Source organism: Rhamphochromis longiceps, linkage group LG7 (assembly GCF_057381845.1).
Source record: "Rhamphochromis longiceps isolate RC_006_pf linkage group LG7, R_longiceps_female_GT1.1, whole genome shotgun sequence".
NCBI lineage: Eukaryota > Metazoa > Chordata > Actinopteri > Cichliformes > Cichlidae > Rhamphochromis > Rhamphochromis longiceps.
This window is the reverse complement of record NC_140563.1, coordinates 22,202,915-22,221,318: the sequence shown is the minus strand read 5'-3', so window position 1 is coordinate 22,221,318 and position 18,404 is coordinate 22,202,915. Positions and strand designations below refer to the sequence as shown.

At 38.8% G+C, this 18,404-nt stretch overlaps 1 protein-coding gene across 9 annotated transcripts in view; it reads left to right on the top strand.

Moving 5' to 3' along the window:
- The window catches only part of ppip5k1b (diphosphoinositol pentakisphosphate kinase 1b), a 46,877-nt gene that overhangs the window by 4,156 nt on the left and 24,317 nt on the right, over positions 1 to 18,404 (top strand). For 5 of the 9 annotated variants that reach the window (XM_085412847.1, XM_085412850.1, XM_085412849.1 and 2 more), the window contains exons 2-14: positions 6,944 to 7,481; positions 9,117 to 9,312; positions 10,416 to 10,506; positions 11,125 to 11,210; positions 11,449 to 11,618; positions 11,760 to 11,861; positions 12,003 to 12,164; positions 12,829 to 12,950; positions 13,117 to 13,218; positions 13,698 to 13,784; positions 14,814 to 14,889; positions 15,216 to 15,325; positions 18,080 to 18,165. In XM_085412847.1, coding sequence (XP_085268973.1) covers positions 7,311 to 7,481; positions 9,117 to 9,312; positions 10,416 to 10,506; positions 11,125 to 11,210; positions 11,449 to 11,618; positions 11,760 to 11,861; positions 12,003 to 12,164; positions 12,829 to 12,950; positions 13,117 to 13,218; positions 13,698 to 13,784; positions 14,814 to 14,889; positions 15,216 to 15,325; positions 18,080 to 18,165 — 1,561 coding nt within the window. In that variant the 5' untranslated portion in view covers positions 6,944 to 7,310. The remainder of the gene's footprint in view (positions 1 to 6,943; positions 7,482 to 9,116; positions 9,313 to 10,415; positions 10,507 to 11,124; positions 11,211 to 11,448; positions 11,619 to 11,759; positions 11,862 to 12,002; positions 12,165 to 12,828; positions 12,951 to 13,116; positions 13,219 to 13,697; positions 13,785 to 14,813; positions 14,890 to 15,215; positions 15,326 to 18,079; positions 18,166 to 18,404) is intronic. The other 4 variants (XM_085412853.1, XM_085412846.1, XM_085412848.1 and 1 more) reach the window with 1 other exon arrangement.

The window sequence follows — 18,404 nt, the reverse complement described above, 5'->3', positions numbered from 1 at the left end:
TCGCCTCAGAGGTCAGTAATGATAAGTTATCTTTGGGCAGTGGCTGGCCTCCCAACTCCCTGCCTTGACTCCTCCCCTTTTAGTTTGTGTGTTGCAGAAGAGGACACGGTTATTTCTGGGTACCAAGGTTAGCCAGGGTCACGTGTGGGATTCAGCTTACGTCCGTCCTGGCTAAAAGTCCAGGACACGGGAGGGACGCGTCTGCTCTTCAGCAGCCAAAGCATTTAACTGCCACTAAAATAATCTGCTCCGCATGTGAGTGGAAGTGACTTTAAATAAGCTCTTAGAGTCATTCAAAGACTGTGGGGCGCGTGCAGTTGGCTTATGTGCCATCACTGAGAGCTGATATGATCTGCCTCGTCTGTTCCCGACAACTTTTCCCCTGGAATCAGCGGTTTGGTACGGGTGGATGGGTCAGCATGGCAGTGGTGTTTATACCGATGAGAGATCTGGATCTGGGTTTGTGTCCTGTTTGTGGACATATAATAATCTCATACATTAGCAAGCTTCTACTTTAAGCTTGGCTTCATTTCACGTATGGCTCATCGGTTTTGGCTCAGCTAAGAGGGTGTGACACATCAGCTTTGCGTACTTATTGTGTGGTCTCGGGTAACATAACAGATAAGCTGTGGCCCTACAGATGCTTATTATATCAAAATGCTTAGGCTGCAAGTCTGAACAGTTAAGCAACTGGTTTCACTATGGTTAGGCCACTTTCTTCTCACCTGAGCCACAGGTGCTGGGACTGTATCCTCACTGTCTGTCTGACTTAATTCACAAAGGTATAATGACCAAGTATATGTATATGAAAGTCGTAAACAGAAGTTTCAAAGCGAGCACTTTCATTCTGCGTCTTTTATTCTGATAAATCAGCTTTTTTTTTTTTTCTTAAATAAACTGTCAAGTCAACTGTAATAAACTCCTTTTTTCCTGCAATAATAAATGTAGAAAAAGTAGTGTGTGTGACCTTGTTGGTGTCCGTTTGCACTTCCCAGTTTTTATGGGTGTTACTTGTACATATTGAGCTTGGAGTTTGTTTGCATTAAGTTCTGCGTTTTTTGTGAATGATGTATATCAGTTGGCTGATATTATCAGATGATTGTGGCCTTTCATAGATATACTTGCATTAATATACTGGATGTTGCTCAATATGAAAGCTTTACTGATAATTGCTAGTGGGAAGCCACATTAGCAGTGAATGGTTTGAAACTCCATTGTTTTCTGGCCATTGTTACAACAGTGGCGATAGCGAAACAGCAGCAGCAACAAAGACGATGGCAGGCAGCAGCTCTGGGCTCCATTTCCTCGAACGCCTCTGGGAGATTAAACCTTCAGTTATGCATCAGCGTGTTGTGAAGCAGTTGACTGATAACCCTGACCATAAACTTCATAGAGCAAAAATCTAAATCGGAGCGGTTGAGATCTCTAGATCTATGGACACCTAAAACAATGAATGCATTGATGAAAATACTTGGAAAAGTAGAAGATCTACACTTTAATTTAGACTTGTTCATGGTACTACATATGGTAACACATAGAACAGAGGTAATCAACTAAAACTTAACAAATTCTGGGTCAAATCTGTATCAAAACTTAAGAATTTCCAGAATATAAAGTTCCACATGCAGTATCATTCAGTGCGAGGTATTCAGAAATAGCCCGGCAGTTGTGGAAGTGTCGGTAAACAAAGTACAATTCAATTATAAACTTCTACAATAAGCTGAAGGCTACTCTAAAAACAAAATATTAATAAAATCTTATTTTCTCATTTCAGATGTAAACTATCTCAGCTTTAGACTCTTTTTTTTTCTCTCTATCCTTCCCCTGACTTACTTTTACAGACTTCTGCATCTCGTGCCTTTATGCAGTCTCTGTTTTCACACTCTGAGTAAAGGATTTGAGAGGTTGAGTAGTGTCACGTGGGATGAGTTATAAAGCACGTGACTTGTCTCCTGTTTCCTGTGTGCAGTCAGTGAGTGCTGCAAAGGCGAAAGAAATGGTTGCACAGATTAAAAAAACATTACCGTAAATAGGAGAAATGTTGCATAGCGTGAAACAGAACTGTGTCTGACACGATCATACTGGGGATCTTCTCACTCAGTTGCATCATGTAGACCCAAGACTAGGCAATAAAACTGCCTTAAACCATTTACAGCAGTCTGAAGCTTGAGATTTAGCTTCACGCAGGTTGCATGTCCATACACGGACATCATAAACAGTCTTTGTATGCATTTATATGATAGGTATCGAGCTGTTTGTATTTTCTATCTTAAGAATGTAAATGCTAGCTAGAGTCAAGGCCACAGTTAAATGTACATGTGACTTGATAGAGGGAAGGCCTGGCTTCTGCTTGGGCCTTGTCGTTATGGAAACAACAAGTTTGCCAGACTGGCTCTTTAGAAAACAGATATTCATCTAAAAAAAAAAAAAACCTAAGCTACAGCATGGGCTCATATTTATGAAAATGACAGGATCTTTTAAAGATTTTTTTTCTATCAATTAAATGTTTAAATTCAATTGGAGGCTTAAGCTCCTCCTCGAGTGTCTAATGAGAGTTTGCAGTGAGGATAAAGCTGGGACTGATTTCACTGATGCATCAGTCTGGCACAAAACTCTGTTTTCTCACACGTCTGTTTGATGGCTGCTCTGTTTTTCTCACAGCACATTATTAGTATAAGCTTCTTTTGCTTGCTCTGTAATGACAAGGGGATTCCTCAGCACTTAATTCCTTATGTTTGATTTGGCAGGATTTTTTTTTAAAATGCCAAATTCCCTTGCTGACACAACGCTGAAAGGATTTGTCTCCCACAGATTATATGTATAAGTGCAATGTCAAACATCGAGGAATGAACATGAATAGACTTAAATAGGATTTAAAAAATAGCAATGCACAATGACTGACAAATTAAAGGAAAAACCTGAACCCTTGACTCCCTACAATGTAGGAATCCAATGGCTCTGGTCAGCATTATGCTGGCATGGGAGGAGTCTTCTGAAACTTATGTTACAGTATTCACATACACAAGCTGCCAAGAGATATAAATTTTGTTATCAGAACACAGGACACTATATACACATACACATTTACATAGACAAAATTAGAAAATAGTACAGCAACTAGTCTTTCAGAGTCACCAGAGATCAGCTCAGCCCCACCTTCCGGCAGAGGGGAGGGGGGGGGGGGGGGTGTTGGCCTGATATAATGGATAACTCACTCCATCACCATCATCAAAACACAAAATGAAGCAAGAAAGGCATTTCATGCTTCCTGTATGATGGTAGTTTTTTCCCCCTTTCATACTATCTACAAAAAAGCTACTATTTATTTGGCTTTTTAGATGATTCATACAGAACTCATATTTGTATATATTAAAAATAATTAGTGTTTTGTTTTTTTTAAATACCTCCTCTTCCATTTGGGAGGTTTTATGTATCAGGGCGTAAAAATGATCTTTTCCTTAGTTCTTAAAATACAACTTAAGATAAACTGCAACACAAGATGTCATACTGTGCCATTATTAATTTAACAAACTAGTTAAAATGCAAAAGCAATGAGTGAAAAAAACCAACAACTAGGGTAAGCACATAAATATTTGGGTGAGTAGTGGCCAGTTGCTGCTAATCAAATTCACTTGATTATCATCAGTAAGTGTTTTCACCATTTTGGCAGTTAGCAGCATTCAAATGTGTTAACAAACGATAAGGTAGAAAAATATCAGAAGTGAGAATCATTCAAGACACAAAGAGTGGACCTCCAAGCAAATTCACCCGATGTCAGAAAAACTGAACAAAACAAAACAAGAGCAACAGCTCAGACTCTACACAGGCCACAGTTACCATGTTAAAGTTCATGACAGTACAATTAGGAAAAAGACTGAGCAGGAACATGGCAGCACAGCTTAGCTTTGCAAAGTTACAGCTGAACAAACCATAAGACTTGTGGGGGGTCATTCCTATTATCCAGTGCCATTTGAATCCCTGTGACAGAAGTGAAAAACTGATCATTACTTATTTCTAAAAGCTTGCCTTATACTTGTAACCCACATCTACCATAAAATGCAATTATGTGTCAGAAATTATTTAACCAAAATCCCACACCCCCAGTTACCTTTGTTTAAAGTCAGTTACCAAGTAGGTCGGTAACAATTATCACTGTTGCAATCCCTTGCATTCACAAGGACCACAGGAAGTGTCACTCTTTTGTTCTTTCAAAATGGTTCACTGATGTGTTAAAGCATAACATCCCCACCCTGTGACCTTTATTTACAGTTCAAACTGATATTGTTTTTGTAATCTTGATCATATGGATGATAAACATGTTGCAAATTCTTTTGTCTTCTGTGTGTGCATTTGCATGTGTGGTTCTGCATCACATGAGTAATCATAGCTGACTTGAGCATAAAACATCTACCCTGTTAGTGCTTTGCATACTAAAATGGTAACGTGCACACACTACTGGGCAGGTTGGTCATTGATGTGATATGCATAATGTTTGAGTGTTTTTAATTTATTTTAAGCATGACTTGTAGAGGTTTACCCTATAAAACCTTTTTTAGTTTGAATATTTTTCCGTGCAATCATGTAATATAAATTCTGTCATATTTTGGTATCTAAACCACAAACATGTCAGGCAGTGAGACTGCCCATGTGAGGAAGACTGTTAAAACTATTACAAGTTGTGTTTACACGATAATGATAGTAAATTTGAAAGGAAGTACGTCGGAATGATTTTATTTTCAATTTTTTATCTTGTGCTGTTGAAAGAATTAAAATAAGCGAGCTTTATAGCCGTTTGAGTTTTAGCTCTCTCTGAAATTTGAGTATGAATAACTTCAAAAAGGTGGACTAGTATTCCTTTCTATGCCAGGTGCAGCTAAGAACATATTAACTTGTCATGAAATCTTTATTGTATTTAAATGTTATGTGTATGCTCTTGTTATCAAAACCAAAAGTGAATGCAGGTGTCCAGGTATTTTTATTTAAATAATGTTAGAAACTCTTAAACATTTTAAATGATTATAATTTCATTAAACAGGGTGAATTAAGCATTTCATATAATGATGTAGTATGAGATTGTACAATTTTTGTTTGTTTTTGCTAAGCCCTAGCCATGAAACAAAATAGATCAAACTGCATTAAAATTTCTTTTCAATTCACATATTTTAGATTAAAGCTAGGTTGTAGTTCTAAACAGATCATTCATGTTCTTTGATAATAATTATCTTGCTTCTCCCCAAGACAAGAACTAACAGACTTAAAAACTCCTTTGTCCCACACGCCATCAAACTGTTTAACTCCTCTCTGGAGGGGAGAGGGAGGAGAAACAGGAGGACAAAGGAGGGGGGAACAACTAAGCTGTAGTGCCTCTTCACCTCACTGTACAATACCTTGTGCAATACTTTTTGTAAATAGTCAACAGTGCAATAGACTCAATACTTGAAATGTGCAATTCACTTGTATTTTTATTTTTTATTCCTATTTATTCTATTTATCCCCTTTGTATATTTTATTTATATTTGTCTCTGTATTTATATATGTGTGTGTGTGTGTGTGTGTGTGTGTATATATATATATATATATATATATATATATATATATATATATATATATATATATATATATATATAAATATAAAAACAATTCTGTAACTGTAACTTCGGTCGTTGCTGTGCTTTTTGGAAGTCGAATTTCCCAGAGGAACCCACCCGAGGGATTAATAAAGTTCTATCTTATCTTATCTATTAACACCCTCTTAAAATTCATTTCAGCTGTTAGAAAACATAAATACAGTATGAAAGCGACTGTACATTCAAACCCCTTAGTAATAGAGGTAAGATTGTCTCGTAACAGGGGGAAGATTTGACGTACATCACATGTGGAGAATTTGGACAGTTGTTATAGCATAATATCCTGACTTGAACAGTGTGTTTTTCTAATAGTTTAACAACCCCTATTTTTAGTTAAATGATAGAAAAGTCAAGATTTTCATGGTTCTATCTACTATCTTGAAATGACACCAAATTGTAGGAGTGATCCAGTAACATCCATAGTGGAGAAAACCAAACAGAGGATATCATCAGAACCACCTCATTTCAACTGTCAAGCATGGTGGCGGAGAAGTCATGATTTGGTCGTGTTTTGCTGCCACAGGAACCATGAAAATACAACAGCACAATGATCCCAAGCATAGCTGCAAATCTACAACATAATGACTGAAAACAAGGGGAAAAAAGTCAAGGTGTTGCAATAGTCCAGTGTAGTTTTGATTGAAATGCCTTTAAGAGAGATGTGCTTAAATGAATGCCAGCGAACCTCAATTAATTGAAGCAAAGTTATAAAGATTCAAGGCCAAAATTCTCAACAACGATGTGAGAGACTGAAGTCATAGAAAATGATTACTTTAAGTTACTGTTCAAAGGCAATCTGCAAACTACTGTGTCATGGGTGTACTTAGTTGTTTTTTTTCTTAGTTTTTGTGCAATAAATAATGACAAAGTGTAATATGTTATGTGTCATATGTTATGTGTTTTAATGGTAATTTTCTATAGGGACATAATTGGACTTCTCCTAATCCTGTATTTCTATTTTGGTACCTGGTCATTATTACTACATGCATTGTGAATATCTCTCGATACAAAAATATAACAATAACAAATATGTAAATGTTATTTGACTGTGGTTCAATAAATGATTGCATATAAATAAACTGCAGTTATCTTATAGGTAGAATGGCCTTTAAAATTGCAATAACCCAGTTTCATCGTTGTTTTTATAGCCCTCCATTTCATTCTCAACTGGTAGATGTAACGACACTGTGCAAACTCGTAATGTTGTGTTTCACATACAGTTCTGTCTTTTTTTAGCTACTGAGTGCTTCTGCTACTACCAAATACTGCTTCATTAGTCATGCTTTTTAAAGTATTTGTGTACTGTTTGTTCCCAGGGCAAGAACAATGGTATGCAGATGTTGGCTGTGAGGTTTCCTGTGTCAAGAAGACGCTTCTACGCTGGGACATGACTCTCTACCTCAGTCCACGTGGAGTCCACGCCATCTTTTCTACCTCTTAGGACAGCTGCTGTTGTTTTTTTTTCTGTTTTCTTCTTTCTTTCCTACCTCAGCACATACTTTATCAAACTTGTTATCAGCCAACAGACTTTCGTTTATGACCAGGCCTTCAAGTTTTAGTCACCCAGTCACGGTCTATCACAGTTGACTGGTTTTGTTCTTGCTTAGTAGCCACCTTCATCACAGCCTACCCCCTTTGACGGCAGGAGCAACCTGAAGGAGCCATGTCACATTGGAGTGTGTGATGTTGGAGCCCTGTGTAGGAGCAGCAAGAAAAAAACAGGGTTGGAGCTGCAGAGACATTCCTCAGTTTGTGGTTGGCTATGAAAATTATCAACGTGACATGGGCCAAATGGACGCAGGCATGAAGAACGAGATGTTTCGAGAAGAGGAAATGGACGATGATGATGAGTCGGTAAGTAGCAGGTGTACAATATTAATATAGTTACAATACACTTTTACAGTGGGCAAAGAAGATCTCATTTTATTACAGAACAGGAAGCTGCAGTGTTTGACATTTTTAGGCATGAGGAAGTGACAGGGCTGGAAACTTATAAAAGTTATGTTTGGAATTGGATAATGGAAAAAGAAATGGAAACAAAAATACTCAAAGAATGGCATGAGAACAGTGTAGCAGATAAACAGTGGTAAGGCTTCTGGGCCTTAGTGTCCTGTTGCTATAAATGGACTATAAAGTACTGCTTCATTAGGAGCCGTAACCTTTGTCTCCGTCTTTGAGATTCACAACGTTAGCTTGGTTAATAGGATTGTGGCTGACACTATATTGTGTAGTAATCTTGTATCCAATATATTCACCATAAATGTAATCAAGTGTCCTTATCAGTAAAGCTTTTGTTTCTTTTCGTGTGATGTTTAATGCATTTGCAAAGCTGCAAGAACCATCATATTTTTCAGGTTTCAGAAAGGGTAATTACTGACTTAATGTTCTAATGGTCATCCACGGTTGTTGTTCTCGCCCTGTGGGACTGTAGCGCTCATTACCCACAAGACTGGGTGTTGATGAAACTCCTATTTTAGGATCCTTATCAGATGAGGAAAAGTAATCCAAAGTTTGGCTCGAGGACAGAGTGTGCTGCAACTTAAACACCGCTCTGTCCCCTCTGCAGTGGTCCTCTTTATTATCACACTTGTAGCAGTGCTCTGAGCTGGACTTTGAACAGCTTCAGTTTGAATTTTTTGCACTTTTCAAATATCATTTTCAGGGTTTCTTAGCCGCAGTACTAATTAACAACATAATCTACTCTTTGCCCCCCAAAAAATCTATATTTAAATGTAATAAACAGTCAGAGGGAACTTTAGAAGCAACTGAAGGTGTCTTATTTCTCTGTCGGTCACTCTGAACCCTCACTGCTCACTCATCAAGTGAGCACAGAAGAAAGAGAGCTTGCACTGTGCTTCCAGTTGGAGAGGAAGATGTCATAAATCAGTACTGTCTATAGCTTAGATAATAATTCTTTATTGTAAAGAATTAGAGAATTAGAATTACTAAAGCTTCAGCTCATCTGATTTTTAACAGTTACTGCTTTGAAGGAGAGAGATGTCATTTGGATGTTTAGTAAAATAAATAATAACCATAATTAAAATAAAAAATAAATAAATAAATGTGTACCCTAACAAATATCTAAATATTTAAATAATTAGGTTGATCTCTACACAACAGTGCAGATGGCTCAATGATTAGCATGCTAATGAGACATAAAAAGCTTTAGCTTAACTTAAATTTTCAGCTGTGCTGTGAACTGAAAGTTAGTGATAGTTCAGTTAATGCTGCCCACTACATGGCTTCACTATACATACTTGTATAGTGCACATTTTCCTTTTTTGATAGTATTATTGTGGGTATTACCTTAAACTGCAGCTGTTTATTCCTACTCTGCCCACTTTGCTGCTGTGATAATGTGAATTGCCCAACTGTGAAAGTAATAAAGCCCATCTTTATACTGCCCAGCCACTCAGACATGTTGTCAGGGTTAACTGACTCTTGTCTTCTCTAGCTTAACCTTCTCTGCCCTCTTCCTTGCTCCACCAGCCCTCAGAGCGACAGATTGTGGTCGGCATATGCGCGATGACAAAGAAATCCAAATCCAAGCCCATGACTCAGATCTTGGAGCGCCTTTGTAAGTTTGACTACATTGATGTGGTCATTTTTCCTGAGGAGGTCATCCTGGAGGAGCCTGTGGAGAAATGGCCCCTCTGTGATTGCCTCATCTCCTTCCACTCCAAAGGTAAAAATTGCAAACCGAAGCATCTGTTGCATGAGGAGAAATGCGAAGGTGGGAGGGAGACATGACTGGGGGATATTAGGGTTGAAACCTTACCTGGTTTAAGTTAGATTTGAAACGCTATTTTTATTTCTTTACTTTTTGTGATTCATGTCTTCTTCTTCTGCTTTTTTTTTTTTTTTTTTTTTGGGGTACCTAAACAAGATGAGATGCTTCTCACCACAGATCAGTTCATTAGTAAACACAGGAAAAAACTGTCCTTTGTGAAGAGATCATATAGCAAGTACAGTAAAATAGTGCAACAGTAATAATTAAAAGGACTTTCTCACCATTCTGACAGAGTTTGACTTGTGAGAAACAGTAAAGTAGATCCTGTATACTTCTCATTATTTTCTGTCACACATGTAATGTGACAGCGGCATTTTCCCCCAAGTTTTCAGACTTAGCATCTATGCTAAGACTTAGCATCAGACTCGCACTCATTTAGATCAAATGCTCTGCTTGATCTAAATGAGTGCAGATATCCTTAATGAGCAAATGAGAATGCATTATGAGGCCTGTGTTATTATTTTTGCAGATGTGTCTCCACTGCAGACTGTAAATACCTGTTTGTTAACCCATTTATTTTGACCACCTCACATGTATTGCCCAAAGTCATTTCTGCTCTTCCAGATTTTTGAAGAATTTCATCCCCTCACATGTTGATCACATCTTCAAAAAGCAGGTTGAACATGGCCCTGCTAAATTATACCAACTTCATAACACAGAAAGCAAAAACATCTTTATATATTTTTAAGTACTGAGGCCATTAAAGGACATAATTTTGCTCCTGGGTGTCAGAGGGTTTCAGTGATGACTGTTTAAAACTTCAATGAACTGTAAATGCTTTTAAACACTTCCTGATTAAAAATGCTCATTTTGGAATTGAAGTAAAAACATTTCCAACATTTGCATCTAGGAGATATTCAGTTTTGTTGATCTCTTATTTGAGGACTCATACACTGTTGTATATCCAGAGTTTTCAAAGCATAAAAAAATCTCGATTACTGTATTATTTTTAAATGCCGGTCCAGCTTGTACTGACGAAGATATGTTTTACTTTTTAGGTTTCCCTCTGGACAAAGCAGTGGAATATGCCAAACTCAGGAATCCACTGCTCATCAATGATCTCAACATGCAGTATTTCATTCAGGATAGGTACGTGTGAGCACACATGCACAGCTGAAGGTTATCACAATGTAAAAACGTAACTAGCTAGTTTTAAAATTAGGCCTCAACTGTGTGGCCGCCAGTGAAATGGTGGCAGCTGTGCCTAAAGGGTCCTCCTAAAATATCAGTTTAACTCTTAAAGTACATTTATCAGATGCTGTTGAATTTTCCAGAATGTATTTAAAAAAACAAACTCACTGTTTTGCTTGGAAGAGTTTTGATGTCAGTGAAGCTGAAGGGTGAGCTCATTCATTGGAGCGGCTTGCAGGAGAGATGGGAATCATTTTCAAACATTTGCATTGCTCTCTGCCACGGTCCTCATGCAAACCCCCACACCTCTAACACCGGCTTTTGCTTGCCAAAGGGAAATTCTAAATGTGAAATTCTTTCATGAATCTGATTTGTTTGCATCTTTGTTTTTGTTTTTTCCTGGATAATCAGAGCAGCGAGAGGTTGTGTCATGTGAACAACATTGCTATTTTCACATGTATTGCATGTTCCCTCCGACTTGCCCAGCTCTTGCATACATACACTGCTCATGGCCACATTAAATAAACTGTGACGTTTGTTCTCGGAGGCTCACTAACTCCAATCGTTCCATGTCAGGAGGGAAGTGTATCGGATCCTGCAGGAGGAGGGCATCGACCTGCCTCGTTACGCTGTGCTGAACCGAGACCCTGACAATCCTGAAGGTGGGCTTTTACTTTGTGTTAAAGAAGTATTTTCATTTCAACAGAATGAACACAAGATAACATGGTAAATATTAAATGTGGTGATTTCTGCTACCGAATATCACATAGAAAACATCAGTAATCTAATTAACTGCCATCTTTAAGCAAAACTAATTTCATTCCATATGTAAACATCAATGCTGTAGATTTTTCTGTATGTTTTAACTATTTCCTGGCAACCTGAATTTAAAAGCTTTAGTCTTGCCCCGTGCAGAGTGTAACCTGGTGGAGGGGGAGGACCAAGTTGAGGTGAATGGGGAGGTGTTCCACAAACCCTTTGTGGAGAAACCAGTGTGCGCAGAGGACCACAACGTCTACATCTATTACCCAACATCTGCCGGAGGAGGAAGCCAAAGACTCTTCAGAAAGGTACCCGTTTATCACTGAAGCTGAAAAAATACCATGTTTTTATTATGACAATTAGCTTAACATGCTGAACATTAAATGTGGCTATATGTTTATTTTGGGGGGGGGGTTCTTCTTCTGTGTTTTTCTCTCTCTTTGCTGCAGATAGGGAGCCGTAGTAGTGTGTACTCCCCAGAAAGCAGTGTACGAAAGACTGGCTCTTATATCTACGAGGAGTTCATGCCGACAGATGGCACTGATGTAAAGGTACCGTTCATAGTTATTTGAGGTTTATACATTGTTGAACTGATGTGGTGGGAGCTACCATATTGGTCAAGAATAGACAAATGAAATATTTCATCTGCTCTGAGACGTCTTCTGAGTCGTTGGCTCTGTGCTGTTTCTTAGGTTTATACAGTGGGCCCGGACTATGCTCACGCTGAGGCCAGGAAGTCTCCAGCACTGGATGGGAAGGTAGAGAGGGACAGCGAGGGGAAGGAGATCCGCTACCCAGTCATGCTGACCGCCATGGAGAAACTGGTGGCCCGCAAGGTCTGCCTGGCATTCAAGGTAAAAGACTCGCACAAGCGCACCATGTGTGAATGTAGTGAGTGTTCACTGTGAGCCGTGTAACCGCCGTGGTCTCGTGGTCCCTTTCTTGTTATTTTTACTGCTTCCTGTGCCTCGAGTGGTCAAAGACTGTACACCTGTTTATGTAACCCTTGTAGAGTCTCCAGATGTGGGGAAAACGATGAGTGAAAGGTGAAACTACTTAGATTTTTTTTTTTTAAATAAATGAAAGGAACTAAAATCACTTTTTGAGTACACAGTGTAGTAACCAGCTGCTTTCTGCTGCTTACTCTTCTAACACCTACAATTCATCTTATACGACTCATAAATAGAAGAAACTCCTTCACTCTGAACAAAGTAAAACACATGACTGCAGCAGAAGGCAACAAAAAATGTATTACTGCTAAGAAATTTAATGTTATTTGGAGAAATGTAGCATTTTGTTCCCGTAATGAAATCTTAAAACGGCTTCTCAGTTGCTCTATTTTCTATCCAGTGGAAAACAACACATATGCACATTCTTTATGTCCAATGTCACCAAATTAATTAAAATGAAAATCCTACTTCACCTGTTTAGTTGTTTGAATGTGTTTTCTGCTCAGCGGCTAACTACATTCTCATGCACTGTGAACCGGCTTTAATGCTTTTGCTTGTGTGATTATAGCAAACAGTGTGTGGGTTCGACCTGCTCAGAGCCAATGGCCATTCGTTTGTCTGTGACGTTAACGGCTTCAGCTTTGTCAAAAACTCCATGAAATACTACGACGACTGTGCCAAAGTCCTGGGGTAGGTGTCGCTGCTATACTGTGTTAAACACTGGACTGTGACTTAGATGGACATGCTCAATTTCAAACAGCCGTGGATTGATTAGCACAAGGAAGAGCTGATGGAATGAGCTTTGCTTCGCATTTAGTCATTTTGTTTGTTTTTCTGCTTTTCTCGACATCTCCAGGAATATGGTAATGAGGGAGTTAGCCCCCCAGCTCCACATCCCCTGGTCCATCCCCATGGAGGCTGAAGACATCCCCATCGTCCCAACAACCTCAGGAACCATGTATGTAGAGAAAAACAAAAGATTAACTAATTCTGAGGAAAGATGTTGTTGAACGGCCCACTGTGCGTACTACACGTCTTTGTCTTATAAATTCCTTAAATGATTTTTTTTTTTTTAAATTAAGGGACATGTTAAAATATTTTTGCACTTAAAAATATTTTTAAGTGCAAAAATAATGAAAACATAAATTAGTTTTTTATTTTATTTAATTAAAAAAATTTTGTTGCTTAGTACTACACGGGATAATAAGTTCCATTTTTCATTTCTCGTTTTAGCCTTCACTTAAAATTATTCCCAGATGGGATTATGCAAAATCCTCAAAGGATTCCCAGAATAATTCTTAAGGGAAAAAAAGTAGTTATGGGAAAATGACACAACACATTAACAGATGGTTGCTTGGGTCCACTGAGATCCCAAACTCAGTTTAGCGTCTGTTTGAAGTCTCTGGTGTGTTTTGCCTCATTTTTGTATTTCTTCAGGATGGAGCTGCGCTGTGTTATCGCCATTATCCGACACGGAGACCGCACCCCAAAGCAAAAGATGAAAATGGAAGTCCGCCATCCTCTGTGAGTCGCTCAGACTAAGCCTTGAGTTGTCTTCCTTCTTCCCTGTTCATACAACTTAATGCTTAGTTTTGTTTTTTTAAAGTACAAAAATTTATAATAAAGTTCTGTATATGTGGAAAAATAAACAAGACAAGGGAAAACATTTGTGTACTGGATATATTCCCCATCCCATAATTTACTCATGAGCGTGTCCATATATACATAATTTAACATGAAAAAAGTAAACCTTGTGTTGTTAAGAGATAACAGATACAGCTCACTGTCATGAGTAAATTATAGTATAGAAACATCTATTTACAGGATTTACAAGAAGCATAATTTATTAAAGGGACTGTGGAAACAATTAGATTTATTTTCCACAGAATGAAATTAACACATTTAGAGGATGACATTTGATGACCTTCCCCCTCCTGTACCCATAATGAGTTTTGACACGTCAGTAGATATTAATATAGATATGGTTTGATGATTAGTCAGAGTAGTTTCCAGGTTTCTCCGTGTGTGGCTGCATAGGCAGAGACCAGCTTATGATGCTCACTCAGTCATTTTGTTTTATAAGCCTGAAAGACTTCCCGAAGCATTGCTCTGAGTAGACTTTCAAGGAGTAATATAGAAGAGAACAGATGGTAACAACAAGTTTATAAGCTACCTCACAGAATTAATGCTCACTCATGGCTTTGAATTGGGCAGCCACTGTTGAATGTTGCTGTGCATTTTATTTCAAGAACTTCCCCTCAGAAACTTTAACTCTGGGTCAATGATGGCAGTGTCTGCTGTCTGCAAACCTCCTGGTTGTCTGCTTTTCTGTTTGTGCCTGCATGGGTTTCCTCAGGCCGCTCCGTCTAGAGTGCGTGCGTGCATGCGTGCACACGTCACTCTGTTGGCCCAATGATGGACTGGTGACCTGTCCACTGTATAAATAGAATGGGCTCCAGCTCTTTGCGAACTTTTGTTGGATAAACATTTAACATAAATGTTTTGTTTTTTAATTATTTTCTGATTTTTTTTCCTCTGCTTATCCTTCACCAGCTTCTTTGAACTGTTTGAAAAGTACGGAGGATATAAAACAGGAAAGCTAAAACTCAAAAAACCAAAGCAGCTGCAGGTGAGAGACAACACTAATAATCTCCTGCTTCTTTTTTCCCAGGCTGTCTCTTATTTGCATATTTGTTTTTCTTTTGTTTGTTTGTTTGTTTTGACTGATTATGACTGAATCCTTTAAGAATAATAAAGTACTGTTAAACATTCCCACATATTAAGCGTTATCATCATCATGGACCACAAACCTTCATTGTCTTGTTGTCTAAATATTTACACTCCGCTGTCTAAATCCCGTCTTGCACACTGCGTTCATGCCATCACTGCGTGCAGCTCAAGCTCCAATATTTCACCAGCACTCGAGTTTAAAGGTAAAAACCTCTGTGCTTCCAGGAAGTGCTGGACATCGCTCGCCTGCTCCTGGTCGAACTGGGTCAGCATACTGACTGTGAGATTGAGGAGAAGAAGTCCAAACTGGAGCAGCTTAAGACTGTTCTGGAAATGTGAGTGACATTTCACCTGGAAAACAAACACACACACATATCATCACTCATCACCCTCCTGTCATCTCAGTCATCAGCAGATCAGCAGACTTTCTCATACTCACAAACAGACACCTTTACCATGAAGACGCTCCCTCCCTCTTGGCTTGTCTTTAACTGCGTTATCTTTTCTTCCCTCCTCTATCCCTCTTTCCCACCCACCCATCCTTCCCTTCTTCACCCATCTGTTCTCTCAAAAGGGAATCCAGCTTGAATGACAATCAGTACGCACCCTCTCCCTTCTCACTTGTAAAGGATGAGGTTTTACTGGCCTCCTTTTCTTTAGCCAACCTAGACTGTGTGTACAAAATATTAGAAATATTACAGATCTTTTTATGTTTCAGGCAGACCAAAACTCTGTGAAACTTTTTTTCCCTCAGATTTCACTGATTAAAAAATAAAGGAAGCAGAAGATGGATTAGTTATTGCATTTTAAGATTAGGCATTTGGAAGATATTTCTAATGTTTTGTACGCTAACTGTCGACTTAATTTCCATTAAAATTCATTCATTTGTAGCTATTAACGTCAGACACATACACAGTCAAATGTCTCTGATTATTTCACTGTGTTTCTGTGTGTGTAAATCAGCGTGTGTCTGTGTGTGGTGCTACTTCGTGTGCATGCTTTCCTCACCACCTGTCAGCTACACTCTAAACCTCCTAATGTCTTCCTTCCTCCCGCCTCAGATCTGCATTCTGGTAATTTGATGGCGCTGTACTCTGCACAGGAGCACATTAAAAATCATTAGAAAGACAGGGACGGTCAAATTTGCAAGAAAAGCACCGTTCAAACTACTGGCTGTTTAAACGCAGTGACATCACCATTTTTAAGCCTCAGCGGTAACATTTTGCCTGACGCTATGTTTGTTTTTTGAAGCCAGAGGTTTACCACATTTGGATGAGAGGGTGAAGTACTCAGTTATCCAATAACACTAGCTAGCTTGATTGGCAAGCTGCATTCATAAACTGTGCAAGTGCAATGCAAAGATGCACACATGTGCAAATTAGTTTGTAGTAACAGTCTAATAAAATGCTAGACTTTCACTCAAGAAGACTGGAGCACAGTCTTAGACAGACAGTACCACACAGCAGGGTTTATCATTTTTCAGATGATTCCATTAAAAGCGCTCCAGAAAGCACCACCGACGCTAAGACGGCAGGGCGGTCCATTTCAGTGTCTCTAATTAGTTTAGCTGAGACTTGGTAGACACCGGTCGACTACAGCCTTACATGTCGGCACATTTGCCAGTTAAAGCAGCCACACCCATGTTTCCAGTAACAAAGTTGTTTTAAAGAAATTCATCAACTGTAGAGTTGTTAGGAAATCTGTTGTGACGATTCTGAGGCCAGGACTATAGTGTTTTCTGGCAGGCTGTGAAGCTATGCATTTTATGTCAACTAATTTTACACCTTGATGTAAGTGGGCCAGACCAGCACCCTTTTCTGCTGGTGTAAGGAAGATTAACTACACATTTAATTCGTTAGGCATTTAATTATAAGAACAAGAAGTGCAGTCTCAACAATACGTTTTAGTTCTTCTACAGGATAAAGACATCTATCAGCACTCTTTGGGCTTGGACTGTTTGGACTGAAAGAAATGAATGTGGAGGATTAAATGTCTCCTAGTTCATTTGCCCAGACTGTCCTGTTTTTGTTAATAGACAGAAAATGTCCTGGGTTTTTTTGGTTTTTTTTTTGTTTGCTTGTTTGTTTGGGGGGGGCTTTCTCTCAGTTAATTGTTTATCTATTAATTACTTACTTATTTACTTTGGCGCCGTGTGAATGGCCGTAGAGGAGGTCTTTTACAGCTTTTTTACTACCGGTAATGAGGTTATAAAAACGCGGTTAAAACTCCAAATTTTATACTCTCCTTTTTCCATCCACTGGGCCAGACTGGAACCTTTGATGGGCCGATTCTGGCCTCCAGACCTTATGTTTGACACCCCTGTACTAGAGGAACTGCAGTTTTTGACTTTTGATGAATAAATATAAAATTAAACTGTCAGTGAAGTAGAGAGGAAAGCCAGCTCATGTACAGTGATCAAGCGTTGCATAGCAAGGCCCTTAAGTCTGAAGGGCATCTATACGCGTGCTGTGAGCTTATGCAGTAGTGTAAGCTATCCTGCTTTTTCAATCTAAAAAAGCTATAAACAGTGATCATGTTGCTTCCATTAAGACACAGAGCTAGGGAGCTGGCCACTTTAAAATCATGTGGAGCTACGCAGATGAGACCAAACCACATTTCCACATTTCTATAAGCGTCTGCACCTGCTTTCCCTTATTTCCTCCCTTATTATTTATAGACTTTGTTGCATCCTCCAATACTGCATTTTAATCCAATAAGCCCCACCTGTCTGATTGTTCTGGGTGGTCCTTTTGCTCCTGCTCACATTCTCATGTGCTTACACACAGATACGCAATTACAAAGAACTGCAGTAAATATTTACCTCCAAAGTGACTGAAACAACTGCTAATAGTAGTGCTTACTGTAGCAGAGTGTATGATCGTTGTGTCATTGAAAGTTGTTGCCTTGGTCTTATCTCTCTTAAGCTCGCCTTGTCATAAACATGGAATGAAAGTCAGACGTGTGTTTGCTGCTAAACATTTGGACGAAACTCGTTGATTTGAGATGAAATCTATTCGATTGTCTCACTGCATACATATGAAACTTTGTTGTGTTTGCTTGATGGTGTGTGTGTTCATCCCCCCCACCAGGTATGGTCATTTCTCAGGTATCAACAGGAAAGTCCAGCTCACCTACCTGCGGAATGGCAAACCTAAAGCATCCAGTGAGGAAGAAGGTATCGTACTCGGACACCGATTGTTGTGTGTGCTGGGTCACAGCGATAAATTATATGTAAACAAATACACACGAATGGTGATTGGAAGTGAATGTCAGTGTAATCAGTCATCAGTTAGTAACTGTGTTTTGGAGCCTCGCCTTCAGTGTTTTGGTTGCACCTCACCACGGACAACATTATTTGTCAGTATGGCTACAGAAAAAAAGAGTTTTGATTATTTATATAAAGAAAAATCAAAT